Source organism: Oncorhynchus tshawytscha, linkage group LG05 (genome assembly GCF_018296145.1).
Source record: "Oncorhynchus tshawytscha isolate Ot180627B linkage group LG05, Otsh_v2.0, whole genome shotgun sequence".
Lineage (NCBI taxonomy): Eukaryota > Metazoa > Chordata > Actinopteri > Salmoniformes > Salmonidae > Oncorhynchus > Oncorhynchus tshawytscha.
The window spans coordinates 43,634,236-43,650,112 of record NC_056433.1 but is presented as its reverse complement, the minus strand read 5'-3'; the positions used below and the strand labels follow the sequence as shown (position 1 = coordinate 43,650,112).

The window sequence follows — 15,877 nt, the reverse complement described above, 5'->3', positions numbered from 1 at the left end:
AAGCTGAGTTATCCTCCCTTGATGAAAGGATTTAGCCCAGCAGCCTGGTAGAGGAGGCACAGCTAATGCAGCGGCTCAGGAAGGCGAGGGCTCAGTGGCGACGTCCCAAATGGCACCCTATTCCCTATATAGTGAACTTCTTTTGACCATAGCCCTATGGTGCCATTCGGGACGCATGCAGTGAGAGCATTGTCTTCGCCTGGCATTTTGAGCACAGGCCCGGGAGTGTTATTGCAGAACTACTCTAACACCTCGGAAATCATCTCAGTTCTGACCCAATGCATGCTGGGAAGTAGGAACGAGTCAGGGATGCCCCCTCCCTCCGTTGCTCTTCTCGTAAAGCTCTGGAAGCCCAACACTGAGAACTGGGCTCAGCTACTGTCTGTCTGCCTGGAGTGTCTGTCTGTCTGGACTGTGTAGGTTCCCTCCTTTGTTACCCTATTGTCCTCTCGATTTTCATGTCACTCCCTGTTGAACACAGAAGTTTGTTGTTTGAAAGTGTATTGGAAAGTTCTTGGTAGCTAGCTAGCTTCTTAGTTTGGATCCTGCAATGCAGTTGGCATCAGTTGCTGGGACTGCTTGTCTCTTTCCAGTGATTATGCCGACCAAGATGACAGCAATCCGTAAGTCATTTAGAGAGGACATCAGTTGTGTGTGTGAACCCATGTTAACAACGACAGATAAATCAGACTATCTCGAGGGACAATCAAGGCAGAACAACATGGTTGTGAACGGAATTGCAGAATCTCCTGATGATCTCCTGATCTCCTCATGAGACCTGGGCAGATCGTTGAGAAATTGAAGATGGACCACAGGAAGATTGAGGTGGAGCGCACCAACAGGACTGGAAACCCCACCACCGCCCAGGTAACAGGCCCAGGCCAATAGTGGTCAAGTTCCTGAGGTTCAAGGACAAGGTAGCTGTTCTGGAAAGAGCCAAGAACTTGAGAGAAACTTATATCTTCCTCAACGATGACTATCCTGAAGCTGCGCCAGAAGAGGAAAGAACTGATCCCAGCCATGAAAGATGCCAGAGCGGGTGGGGACATTGCTTACATCTGCTATAACAGGCTCGTTGTCCACCCTCCCTCCCAGAAGCCTGGAAGGGATAAAAGAGCCACTCCTATGAGTTTGTAGCTTTAACCCCGCTGCACACACACACACCAATTGATTAATGCACTGCTGAATGTATATTTTTTTCTCTTGCTTTGTCTGCTCTTTTCAGTATTTTGTTTTTCTCTGATAAGCTACCCAGGAAAGGGCTGAAAATATCCCATATTAATATATGTAGCCTTAGAAATAAGGTTCATGAAATCAATAACTTGCTAACATCAGATAAGATTCCTATATTAGCCATTTCTGAGACTCACTTAGATAATTCATTTGATTATACAGCAGTAGCAAAACAAGGATATAGCATATATAGAAGAGACAGAAATGCTTATGGGCGAGGTGTTGCTGTATATATTCAGAGCCATATCACTGTAATGCTTAGAGAAGATGTTATGTCAAGTGTTATTGAAGTGTTGTGGTTGCAGGTTCACTTGGCACATCTAAAGCCTTTTCTTTTGGGGTGTTGCTATAGGCCACCAAGTGCTAACAGTCAGTATCTAAGTGATATCTGTGAAATGCTTGATAGTGTACAGTATGTGATGTAAACAGGGAGGTGTACTTTCTTGGGGACCTGAATCTTGACTGGTTTTCATCAAGCTGTGCCTGTAATCTGGTTCAGGTTATTAATACATTTACCAGAGTGTTTACAAACACTACAGGAACAAGATCATCCACATGTATTGATCACATTTTTACTAATACTGGAGAACTTTGTTCTAAAGCTGTATCCGTAGGCATTGGATGCAGTGATCACAATATACTGGCTATATCCAGGAAAGCCAAAGTTCCAACAGCTGGGCCTAAAATAGTGTATAAGAGATCATACGAAAGATTTTGCTGTGACTCTGTGGATGATGTTAAAAATATTTGTTGGTCTGATGTGAATAATGAGGAGCATCCAGACGCTAAACTTGATGAATTTATGAATTTGCTTCTTCCAATTATTGATAAACATGCACCTATTAAGAAACTGACTGTTATAACTGTTAAGAAACTGTATGGTTGAAAGAGATGGGGCAAAAGGAGTGGCTAATAATTCTGGCTACACATCAGACTGGCTTACTTACTGCAAATTGAGAAATGATGTGACTAAACTAAACAAAAAGAAGAAGAAACTGTTTTATGAAGCCAAGATCAATTATATAAAACTTTGGTTTACTTTACATGAAGTTATGGGCATAAAGACAATTGCAACTCCATCTTTCATTGAATCAGATGGCTTATTCATCACAAAAACCATTTGATGATGCCAATTATTTTCATGATTATTTAATTGGCAAAGTGGGCAAACTTAGGCAGGAAATGCCAACAACGAACAGGGAGCAATTGTATTCATGCATTAAAAAACAAATAATGATGCCAAATAAAGAAAAGCATTGCAAGTTTAAATTTTGTAAAGTTAGTGTGGGAGAGGTGGAAAAATAATTGTAATCGATCAATAATGACAAACCTCCTGGCATTGACAACTTAGATGGAAAGCTACTGAGGATGGTAGCTGACTCTATAGCCACTCCTATCTGTCATATTTTTAATCCGAGGAAAGTCTTTGTCCTCAGGCCTGGAGGGAAGCTAAAGTAATTCCACTACCCAAGAGTGGTAAAGCGGCCTTTACTGGTTCTAACAGCAGACCTATAAGCTTGCTTATAAAAAAAATTGTGTTTGACCAAATACAATGCTATTTCTCTGTAATAAAAAGCGAACAACTTACTTTCAGCAAGCTTATAAAGGCACTCAACATGTACTGCACTGACACAAATTACTGATGATTGGTTGAAAGAAATTCATAATTAGAAGATTGTGGGAGCTGTACTGTTAGATTTCAGTGCACCCTTTGATATTATTGACCTGGTTTTTAACCTCTGCCATATTGTGGATTCAGAGCTATCTATCTAATATGACTAAAAGGGTTTTCTTTAATGGAAGCTTCTCTAATGTCAAACATGTAAAGTGTGGTGTATCGCTGGGCAGCTCTCTAGGCCCTCTACTATTTTCTATTTTTGCCAATGGCCTGCCACTGGCATTAAACAAAGCATGTGTGTCCATGTATGCTGATGATTTAACCATATACGCATTGGCAACCACAGCTAATGAAGACACTGAAACCCATAACAAAGAGTTACCGTCTGTTTTGGAATGGGCGGCCAGTAATAAACTGGTCCTGAACATCTCAAAAACTAAGAGCATTGTATTTAGTACAAGTCATTCCTTAAGTTCTAGACCTCAGCTGATTCTGGTAATTAATGGTGTGGCTGTTGAACAAGTTGAGGAGTCTAAATTACTTGGTGTTACTTTAGATTGTAAACTTTTTATAAGAAACATTAATGTGTTTAAAATTCCAAATTGTTTGCATAGTCAACTTACACACAGCTCTGACACACACACTTATCCCACCAGGCATACCACCAGGGGTCTTTTCCCAGTCCCCATATCCAGAACAAATTCAAGAACGCATACAGTATTATGTAGAGCCCTAATTGCATGGAACGTCCTTCCATCTCATATTGCTCAAGTAAACAGCAAACCTGTTCCGCTAGCGGAACACCTCACCTCACTCAAATGAAATTGCAGGGCGCCAAATTCAATCAACAAAAATCTCATAATTCAATTAAAGTATTAGGCACCATTTTAAAGATAAAATTCTCCTTAACTTCTTGACGCACCCATCCCTGTAGCGGGATAATTTTCATCAACACCCGCTGAATTGCAGCGCGCTAAATTCAAATTAAATTACTAAAAATATTTCATTTTCATGAAATCACAAGTGCAATATAGCAAATCACAGCTTAGCTTGTTGTTAATCCACCTGGCGTGTCAAATTTCAATACAGCTTTTCTGCAAAAGCATAACAAGCGTTTATGTAAGAACATCTCTCTCAGTAGACAAAATATTACAAACACTAGCAGCCAAGTAGTTTGGTCACGAAAGTCAGAAAAGCAATAGATTAAATCGCTTACCTTTGATGATCTTCGGATGTTTGCACTCACGAGACTCCCAGTTACACAATAAATAATCTTTATGGAACAAAATGAACATTTTTATATCCAAAATACCTCCATTTGTTTGGCGCATTATGTTCAGAAATCCACAGACTCGAGCGGTCATGACATCGCAGACGAAAATTCCAAGTAGTATCCGTAATGTCCACAGAAACACATCAAACGTTTTTTATAATCAATCCTCAGGTTGTTTTTAAAATATATAATCAATAATATATCAACTGGGACTGTCGCTTTTTCAATAGGAAAGGGAGAGACAATGGCTGCCCCACTCTGTTGCGCAAGCAAATCTCTGCAAACACCCAACTATCCACGCGATGTTATCTTTCTAGCTCATTTTTCAAAATAAAAGCCTGAAACTATGTCGAAAGACTGTTGACACCTTGAGGAAGCCATAGGAAAGGAATCTGGTTGATATCCCTTTTAAATGGAGGCAAGGCATCCAATGGAACAGAGAGCTTTCAGGAAAAACAGCACTTCCTGGTTTGATTTTCCCCAGGTTTTCGCCTGCAATATCAGTTCTGTTATACTTTAGAGTGTTTTCTATCCTAATCTGACAATTATATGCATATTCTATTTTTTTCTAGTTTCTGGGCCTGAGAAATAGGCAGTTTGAAATGGGTATGTTTTTTTAAGCCAAAAACTAAAATCCTGCCCCCTACACTCAAGAAGTTAATCCAACCACAGTGTCCGATTTCAAAAAAGCTTTTTGGCGAAAGCAGAATATATCATTATGTTAGGTCAGCAACTAGTCACAGAAAGCATACAGCGATTTTCCAACCAAAGAGAGGAGTCACAAAAAGCATAAATAGAGATAAAATGAATCACTAACCTTTGATATTCTTCATCAGATGACACTCCCGGGACAACATGTTACACAATACATGTATGTTTTGTTCGATCAAGTACATATTTATATCCAAAAACCGCAGTTTACATTTGGCTTTGCCTCCAACACATCCTGTGAATTTGCACAAAGCCACATATATTGTATACATAAATACTCATAATAAACATTGATAAAAAGATACAAGTGTTATTCACAGATTTAAAGATATACTTCTCCTTAATGCAACCGCTGTGTCAGATTTTTAACTTTATGGAAAAAGCAAACCATGCAATAATCTGAGTACAGCGATCAGAGACCAAAACAACCCAAAAAGATATCCGCCATTTTGGAGTCAACATAAGTCAGAAATAGCATTATAAATATTAACTTACCTTTGATGATCTTCATCAGAATGCACTCCCAGGAATCCCAGTTCTACAAATGTTTGATTTTTTTCCATAAAGTCCATAATTTATGTCCAAATAACTCCTTTTGGTTCGCGCGTTCAGTACACAATCTAAACTTCAGGCAAAAGTTCAGAAGTTCCGTTACAGTCCGTAGAAATAGAATCATAACTTTAGGATGTTTTTAAACATAAATCTTCAATAATGTTTCAACCGGAGAATTCCTTTGTCTTCAGAAAAGCAATGGGAACGCGAGCTACCTCTCATGTGAATGCGCGTGACCAGCTCGTGGCACTCTGCCAGACCACTGACTCAAAGAGCCCTTAAGAGCCCTTTATAGTAGAAGCCTCAAACAAGTTTCTAAAGACTGTTGACATCTAGTGGAAGTGACCCCATAGACACTGTCTATTCGATAGGCCAAGAGTTCAAAAACTACAAACCTCAGATTTCCCACTTCCTGGTTGGATTTTTCTCAGGTTTTTGCCTGCCATATGAGTTCTGTTATACTCAGACATCACTCAAACAGTTTTAGAAACGTCAGAGTGTTTTCTACCAAAATCTACAAATAATATGCATATATTCGCAACTGGGACTGAGTAGCAGGCAGTTTACTTTGGGCACGCTTTTCATCCAAACATAGAAATGCTGCCCCTTAGCCATAAGAAGTAAAAAATAAAAAATAAAAACAGAAAGCAACACCTCGCGACACAACGCCTTTCCCTTATTAGACCTAGATAGTTTGTGTGTGAGCATTGATATGTAGGCTACCTGTGCCTTTAAAAAAATATATATTTAGTTCCGTCTTTGAACTGTTCTCGTCTATTGATGTTCTGTATTATGTCATTCTGTATTATGTTTCATGTTTTGTGTGGACCCCAGGAAGAGTAGCTGCTGCTTTTTCAACAACAAATGGGGATCATAATAAAATACCAACTACTCACACTGTGTCATATCAAAAAATGGTACATAATTATTTTCTTTCCCTCACTTTCTTCCTTTCTATCCCCCTCTTTCTTCCTTTATCTTTTATCCCTCCATATATTTTCTCAATGCCTTGCATTTTCCCCTCAACTTTACTCAATCTTCTAAATCAGTAGAACCCAGAGAGTGTTCTTCAGTGGAAGCTTCTCTAACATCAGATATGTACCGTGCAGTGTCCCTCAGGGCAGTTGCCTTATGCCGTTACTCTTCTCTATTTTTACAAATGATTTGCCCTTACACAAAGCTAGAATTACTATGTATGTGGATGATTTCACAAATCAGCACCCAAAGCCAGTGAGCTCACTGAAAGCTCACTGAGAGTTACAGTCAGTATCCGAATGGGTGATTAATAATAAACGGGTCTTAAATACATCTAAAACTAAAAGTATTTAATTTGGTTGAGCACATTCTCTATGACCTAAACCTCAACTGGAGTTGTGTATAAAGGGTGTGGCCATTGAGCAAGTTGAGGAAGCTGGATGGTCAATTATCATGATCAAGTCATATTGCTAAAGTTGTTGTGAATGAAAGGAAAGGAAAAGGGGGATACCTAGTCAGTTGCACAACTGAATTCATTCAACGGAAATGTGTCTTCCGCATTTAACCCAACCCCTTAGCGTTTTTTCACACAAAAAATCAACTACCCTAGTTGTTCAGGCTCTGGTCTTGTCCCATCTTGATTTATTGTCCGGTAATATGGTCAAGTGCAGCAAAGAAAGACCTAGCAAAGTTGCACCCGGCTCAAAACAGAGCAGCACGCCTTGCCCTTAACTGCACACACAGAACTAACATCAACAACGTCTCTCCTGGTTGTGGATTTATGAGAGAATAACTGCTTCTCTTCTAGTTATTACGAGAAGTATTACTTTGATGAAAATTCCAGATTGTCTGCATAATCAAATAACATTCAGGTCAGACACCCTTACATTACCCAAGAAGACATGCCACCAAGGGTTTCTTCACAGTCCCCAAGTCCCCAGAGCCATGATTACATGGAACTTCCTTCCATCTCCACTTACTATGGCAAACAGCAAAATTAACTTAAAAAAAAAAGATTAAACAACATCTCATGGAACGGTGGGGACTTTGAGGGGACACATACACAAACACATGCACACCCAGGCACACACACACATTATGCACAGTATTTAGTTGTATTATTATGATTTATTTTTTTACTTGTCATGTTTTATGTTTTTTTGTGAACCCCAGGAAGAATAACCGCTGCCTCTGCAAAGGCTAATGGGGATCCAAATAAACAAACAAAGAACTCTCTCTCCCTCTCTCTTTCTCTCTATTCTACTGCCTCCCCAATTCCTGTCTAATAGAGCCACACGGTTTTTGTCATTAATTGCCTGATTACTTTCTGTGAATGGGAGTGTAAATCCTCTCATTCAATGCTGCTTTCCACGGCGGTTAGATTTGGAAGTCTATTTATTTAAAAGGGTTTGATGGACTTTAAGAGCCATATGACAAGCTGTGACTAGCTCCCCAGGAAGAGATTTCTTCACACTCCAGGAGAGGATGGGGTTAGTGTGTAGGAATGGAGGAGGGGAAGGGGGGTTGAAAGGACAGAAGGGGGTAGACAGTAGGGGGTTTGTGCTGACATAGTCCACAGTTGAGGTTTTTTTGGGGGGGGTTGTCGCTGGTGTCTTGTTCGGTCAATCTACTGTCAGAAGTTTTCGTAGTAGAAAATGGTGAAAGTTATCTTTGGTAAAAACGTTGTAACCTTTCAGAAACTGTCATGGGGCGGGTAAGAGAGAAGAAATAAATCTGTTGTCAAATCAATTATTGTTCCATTGGTGAAGTGGAAGTCATTTCACACCAAAGGAGCTTACGGAGACAGCCCTCAAGTATTTCAGGATCAGAGTTAAGACTCGCCCTATTTCTGGGGACTGTTGCAGGGAAAGGTTTGCAATGGGGGCTTAATGATTCAAAGTGTGTGTGTGTGTGTGTGTGTGTGTGTGTGTGTGTGTGTGTGTGTGTGTGTGTGTGTGTGTGTGTGTGTGCGCATACAGTTGAAGTCAGAAGTTTACATACACCTTAGTCAAATACATTTAAACTCAGTTTTTCACAATTCCTGACATTTAATCCTCGTAAAAAATTCCCTGCCTTAGGTCACTTAGGATCACCACTTTATTTTAAGAATGTGAAATGTCAGAATAATAGTAGAGAGAATGATTTATTTCAGCTTTTCTTTCTTTCATCACATTCCCAGTGGGTCAGAAGTTTACATACAATCAATTAGTATTTGTTAGCATTGCCTTTAAAATGTTTAAATTGGGCCAACTTCCCACAATGAGTTGGGTGAATTTTGTCACATTCCTCCTGACAGAGCTGGTGTAACTGAGTCATGTTTGTAGGTCTCCTTGCGCACACACTCTTTTTCAGTTCTGCCCACAAATTTTCTATAGGATTGAGGTCAGGGCTTTGTGATGGCCACTCCAATACCTTGACTTTGTTGTCCTTAAGACCCATTTGCGACCAAGCTTCATGACTGATGTCTTGAGATGTTGCTTCAATATATCCACATCATTTTCTTACCTCATGATGCCATCTATTTTGTGAAGTGCACCAGTCCCTCCTGCCGCAAAGCACCCCCACAACATGATGCTGCCACCCCCGTGCATCATGGTTGGGATGGTGTTCTTCAGCTCGCAAGCTTCCCTCTTTTTCATCCAAACATAACGGTGGTCATTACGTCCAAACAGTTCTATTTTTGTTTCATCAGACCAGAGGACATTTCTCCAAAAAGTACGATCTTTGTCCCCATGTGCAGTTGCAAACCGTAGTCTGGCTTTTTTATGGCGGTTTTGGAGCAGTGGCTTCTTCCTTGCTGAGAGGCCTTTCAGGTTATGTCGATATAGGACTCGTTTTACTGTAGATATGGATACTTGTGTTCCTGTTTCCTCTAGCATCTTCACATGGTCCTTTGCTGTTGTTCTGGGATTAATTTGCACTTTTTGCACCAAAGTACGTTCATCTCTAGGAGACAGAACTCGTCTCCTTCCTGAGCGGTATAACGGCAGCGTGGTCCCATGGTGTTTGTGCTTACGTACTATTGTTTGCACAGACGTGGTACCTTCAGGCATTTGGACATTGCTCCCAAGGATGAACCAGACTTGTGGAGGTCTACAATTTGTTTTCTGATTTCTTAAGATTTTCACATGATGTCAAGCGAAGAGAAACTGAGTTTGAAGGTAGGCCTTGAATTACATCCACATGTGCACATCCAATTGACTCATATGATGTTAACTAGCCTATCAGAAGCTTCTAAAGCCAGGACATAATTTTCTGGAATTTTCCAAGCTGTTTAAAGGCACAGTCAACTTAGTGTATGTAGACTTATGACCCACTGGAATTGTGATACCAGTGAATTATAAGTGAAGTAATCTAGCTGTTAACAATTTTTTGAAAAATTACTTGTGTCATGCACAAAGTAGATGTCCTAACCGACTTGCCAAAACTATAGTCTGTTAACAATAAATTTGTGGAGTGGTTGAAAACAAGTTTTAATGACTCCAACCTAAGTGTATGTAAACTTCTGACTTCAACTGTACGTGCGACCATGTATGCATTCGCGTGTGTTCAAGATTGTGTACTTGCATGTATGTGTGCGTGCGTGCGTGCTCATATGCGGGTGTGTGTTTGTGTGTGTGTGCACAAATGCTTTTGAGATTGTGTACGTGCGTGTGTATGTGTGTGTTGTGTGTGCGGGCAGGCATCAAAGTGGAACGTGTACATTCCTCACATCAAGATTATCTCTCACATGATCATTTTAAAACCAGGCGTTAAACTGTCTAGCGACGGCAGATGATGACTGGTATCCAGGGACAGAAGAAAGAACATAGAATGAACCAAACAGACACACAATAGCTGTTACTAGAACTTGATTTCCCTAGACACATATTTAGGGCTGGTTTCCTGGATGTAGATGAATAAACCTAGCCCTAGACTAAGAATAATGTTCAATGGAGATTCTCCATTCATTCATTCATACTTTTTAAGTCGAAGTTGCTGCACACATTTTTATTTTGACATATAAATGAATGATATATACCGATTTGATTCTTGAAGAATATAACTTATACATGCCTCATGGGCTTAGTTCAGACTGTCGTACTCCGTCAGAATCCAAAATGCGCGCGTGTTTTACTCCAATGTTTCTAAATTATGTAAATGTAAACGAGCCTCAAAACATGGTTCAACCTACAATTTTAATATCATGGATGGTCGGTGCTTGCATCCATGGCTCTCTCTCTGAGAGTGGTTACATTTCTCCAGGCCCATCCCTCAGCTTTTTTACCAAAACAGAGGCGGTTTGGTATTGTTTCAATAAAGGACTCTAGCTTTAAACCAGCCAATACACTTTAGACAACTTTTTTTTAAATGCACGCAAGATAGAGCTCTTGGTGTAAGAGTTGGACTTCATCTGTTGAGTGTGTTTGTTGTTGTTTTTCCCAGTGCGGGAGTTGGCCGGACCGGTGTTTTCATCACGCTCAGCATCGTGCTAGAGAGGATGCGCTACGAGGGCGTGGTGGACATCTTCCAAACGGTCAAGATGCTGCGGACACAGAGGCCGGCCATGGTGCAGACAGAGGTGAGAGGTCACTCTAGACCACATGTGTGAAACTCAAGGCCCTAGCGTGAGCCTATTCAATCCGACCTGTGGGTGGTCTGAGTCATTTTTTATTTTATTTCAAAAAGGTTTCATGAAAAACGATCTCAATCGACATTTCCATGACTAAAAGCTAAATTGAAACTGGGTAGAAGTGATAATGGACCTAGAGTTATAGTCTCCTCACTCTGCCCAGCTTGATAACAGTTATCAAAATGAAAGCTAGACAGTCAGGGAGCATCGAAAAATTCCAAAAGTGACAGAACTATTTTTTTTTGCTAATATAGACGCCATGAATTTGAATACATTTTAAGTGCCACCTCGGTGAAGAAGGAAAAAAGAGTTTTGACGTCTCCACTCTAGACCCACAGGCCTTTGTGGATGTTGTGGTCCTTGTGTTTAAAACGGGTGCTAAGAATACGCATCGGAATTGCGTAAGCATTGGTACTCTCTGTAAGTCTTAGAGCTGCTGGCTTTGTAGTATTGCATTGAACAGTGTAGGATTCTCTTTTCTGCTGCTGTCACCATGTGATATTAATGTTTCATATGTTGTCTTTTGTCTATGCAGGATGAATATCAATTTTCCTACCAGGCGGGTCTGGAGTACCTAGGAAGCTTTGATCACTATGCAACGTAAAAAGCCATCTCGTCCCCCGAACCGTTGTCCCCCTCAACAGTCTCCTGAGCCATAGAAACGTGCTTGAAATTTGAAATGGCGACAACAACAACAACAACAACAAAAAACAACAACAACAACAACAAACAGAAAACAAAATTCAACCAACAGGAAAGCAAACTAATTGTAGATGTTTTGTTGTTGTAAAGAAATCCATTTAAAACACAAACAATAGTGCAATTCCAATTGGACCTAATGGACTTTGATGCCGGTGAGGAAAGTGTAAACGATTCCATCAGCAAAACCAACTGACGCCCTCACTCGGGAGAAAGGAACCAAAAAGTGGTGGCTCAAGCTGTGGGGTGGGAATAATCAAAAGTGTCAGACTGCTAACCTTACCTCAAGTGTTCAGATGTGGCGGTTGACATTGTAAACATTTTGTGGACATCTATTAAAAAAATAACTACGTACAAACAATACAAAGATAACAGAAAAATGAAGGAAAAGTGACTAGGTGAACGTGACTGTGGTAAAAAAAAAAAACAAAGCTAAAGAATTGAAAAACTGAAAAAAGGGTGGACTGGATGTAGCTTGGATGAGGGAAGCTGTCTTATTTTTTAACATGTTAGGGCAGAGGTTCAGAGTTCCTAATTGTTTATTAACACTTTTGATGGCCTAACTGTGGTTGCCTGTGAACACAGATGATTGTCCCCCAAAACGTCGGACACCGGTGATGAGACTAACACACCGAGTTAACGCTAAGGTACTGGCAAGAGAAGTCAACCCCCATTCGGTACCCCCTACCACTCTCATCTCTTTCTAGCAAGAGAACTTCTACTGCCCATAGTTCTGGAATGACCTTTCAAACTCCAAACTCACAACTCTTCAAGTGTCCATCATACCCACAAAGAGCATCCCTATATCCCTTCAACTCTTTGGGATGAGGAGCCTCTGCAGTAAAGAATAGTCTGGGTGAAAGTGAGGACGGTGTCTTAAAGTGACACCAAATGCCAATTCAATCAATTTACTGCGTCTGTTTCTCTAGCACTTGACTTGTGGACCTTATTTTTTGTTTTGGTGCTGTTGAGAACAAACCCCACATGTTTATACAGTAACCACTGGTATATCTTTCTTAGCCTCGGTCACCAAGGACACTGGGCAAATGACCGCCCTTGCAAGACCAGAGAAATGACAACCATGTCCCATGACTTTTTACGATCACTCTTCGTTCAGGACTAGTTGTGCCATGAGTTACTGGTGCAGTGTCCACCATTTTGAATGGTGAGCTCAGGCGGCCTTTAGGCTACAACGAGTGAAATCACCACATGAGGTCGGGGAATGAATGGTGAATGGCGGCAACTGGGCTCTCCGCAAACGTGTACAGTGACCAACAACCCATTGTAATCACTTGTTACTTCGTCTTACAATTACTTGTGTTTCTGGGGTTTTCTGTCGATACCAAACATGCTGCTTATTCTCCTGTATGCTGTAGGTGTAACTCTTTGGTATGGGATGACAATGGAGGTGCCAGGTCTGGTCATGGAACGCGCATCCACATGTTATTGCCCCCTATCCTCCTCCTCCTCCATCTCTCACTAGACATTTTAGTCCCAAGCTTAGCGAAGAAACTAGTCCTCTTGCAGTTATGGTACTAAGAGTGGAAGGAAAGTAGTTCAATGTTGTGAGGAACTGAGTTGATAACCCAGAGAAAGGTTCCAGTCTTTTCCCTTCCACCTATAGGCCAAAGGCCACTGAAGTTGACTGCGGAAGAGGTGGCCATGTTGGATTGGGATGTCGTGAGGTGAAAGTTATAGCCACGATACAAATGAATTGCACATCACCAAACTTGAAACCTAAACGATAGCAGGGCCGATTCTACGCACTATGTACATGTGTCTGATAAAAACAAGCCCTCAAAGCCCCCAATTTCATTTTTTTTTATCAGAGGTCAGTGCTTTGGTATACCCAGGAGTATACTTTTACATTGGCTTCTATGAAGGGTTTTCGATTGGTATGTACACTAACAGAGTGATGAAAGGAACTGTGTGTAGTCTTTCTTATTTCCAAAAAAGCCTTATTGTTATTGTAACATTATGGAAACATTAATGTTGTATTATGATGACTATTGTTATTTTACTTTACATAGCTGACTTTTATTTTAGTTTTTGTTTAGTTTTTTAACAGAGATATTGTATCACATTTTTTAATTAGCAGTAAGAAATAAATGCTTATTTGTTCATATTATGTTAAAATACATTCTATTTTTTCACTGTAGAAATGTTAAGTATAACATGTGTTTATGTGGATGTGTGCATATATACTTATATATCGCACATTCACACATACATATATATTTAAATACAGAATATAAAAATATACCCAAACTCTTAGTATGAATTTAGTTGTTTTTCTTTTACCCATACATTTTCAATTACTCATGTAAAATTATGATGGATTTTTGTATATATATATTTTTTTGTAACCATAACCTTAACCTTGGGAAATATTGTTTGTTTCTCTGGGAACAATGAGGGGAATTGTCTAGCCGAGCGCCGCTCCTACACCCCCTTTTTTAATTCCTACCACTTGGTAGACCTGTGCCGATAAGGAGATGGCATTTTTAATTGTCGTTGAAATTATTATTATCATTAACAGTAGTTATTAGTATTCGTTTGAGTATTATTTTCATAGATAGTAGATTGAAATAGTATACAAAGCATTCAATTAGAGGCAAACTACATTATTACACATTTTTTATGAATTTGCCAGAATAAAGGTACTGTACTTTTTGACCATGTACAGACTATGATCTCCCTCTTTCTCAGAAGTCCCTTTTGTCCCTCCTTTTAATTTTGTCTTTCTTTTCAGACACAACATGATTATCAACTATGATCCAGAATATAATACCTGTAAATAAACAAATATATAGATTATATGTATTTGTATAATTTGACCCTCGATGCTATCTTACCTTCAAATCAAAGACTGAACTGCAACTATAAGGTTCGACTCATTGCAAAGTTCCCGGTGTTTGTAAAAGCGTGCTTTCTCCCTTTGTAACATTTGTATTCCACTGTTCCCTGTTCTTAAGTCCCCACTTTCTTTGTCATTATATGCCATGTTAGCAATATCCCCTACTAGCCACCCACAGCTAACTCTGTTATGAGACAGGTCAGTGAGGACCCATAACATTTGCCTCAGCACAGGCTTCTTTTGCAAAATGAACACTGCTTCCTTCTCCAGACATGGGAAATGATGGCAACCAAAGGACTATTCCTTTCCTAAACAAAAGCTCCCCCCAAAAAAGGAAAAGTGCTAGTTTTCCCAACTGCCTAAAAAACCAAGAAGTAGACAGTCCATTGGTAGCCAAAGGGAGAAAGAAGAGATAATTTTGCTATTTAGCAACTGGCCATAGTGCGAGGTCACAGCCATTAGGGGCAGAGAACTACACTACCGCTGCCCCCTGATTCATGAAATGATATAATATGTTTTGCTCACATAAGACTTGTATAGAACCATACTGTGTTCCTTTTTTGTTGTTGTTGCCATGTTTTGTTACGGGATGCAGAATGAATCAAGACTAGATGAGAAGGAGCCGTGTGATGCAAAGACCAGGAGAAAAGAACAGTGGGAATCTAACCATTTCATATGAACTAAATCTTGAAATGAGGACTTTTTTTGTGACTGAATTCAAAGACTGGTTTTGGTTATGCCAAAAACCAAGACAGTGGACGTCTTTGGAAGCTCGTGTGACGTGTTACTCTTTGACTTCATGTAAAGATGCCAGACTTTTGACAACAGCAGCCAAATTACTGCAATGTTCCACAGAGGGGGGAAATTAACAAAATACAAAAATGACTCCAAAATAATAGAACATATACATACAACAGCCAACAAAAAGATAAACAACCCAAACTCAAGCAAAATAGTTTTTCTTTTTGTGAGGGCCAAGTGCTATCGCTTTCAAACTGTTACTTCTAACTGAAACAATGATTGGTTTAAAACCCACTGTGTATGTAGATATGTTGACTTTGTATTAAAGAAATGTTGTCTGAGAGTGTACTCTTGTCGTTTTATTCATCCAAATATTGCCCAACCTTTTTAAACCAGGTTTAAGTGCAGTCCCGTAAGGCATTCTGAGTATGGTAATGGTACACATTTTAATAAATTATTACTAAATACTAATATTAATTATAGTGCTTGAAAGGAGAGACTCAATCTACAGGTGACACAGAGCACGGTACATAAAAGCACACTCTTTGTTTTCTATGCAGACCTGCTATCGTATCAATAATCAGTGTTCCTTTATGCCGTGCTGTG

The 15,877-nt window shown here is 39.8% G+C and overlaps 1 protein-coding gene across 25 annotated transcripts in view; it reads left to right on the top strand.

Moving 5' to 3' along the window:
• Positions 1 to 15,614, top strand: part of LOC112250622 (receptor-type tyrosine-protein phosphatase S-like) — a 271,665-nt gene extending 256,051 nt beyond the window's left edge. For all 25 annotated transcript variants that reach the window (XM_042321927.1, XM_042321928.1, XM_042321926.1 and 22 more), the window contains 2 exons: positions 10,788 to 10,923; positions 11,510 to 15,614. In XM_042321927.1, coding sequence (XP_042177861.1) covers positions 10,788 to 10,923; positions 11,510 to 11,578 — 205 coding nt within the window. In that variant the 3' untranslated portion in view covers positions 11,579 to 15,614. The remainder of the gene's footprint in view (positions 1 to 10,787; positions 10,924 to 11,509) is intronic.
• The last annotated feature ends 263 nt before the right edge of the window (positions 15,615 to 15,877 follow it).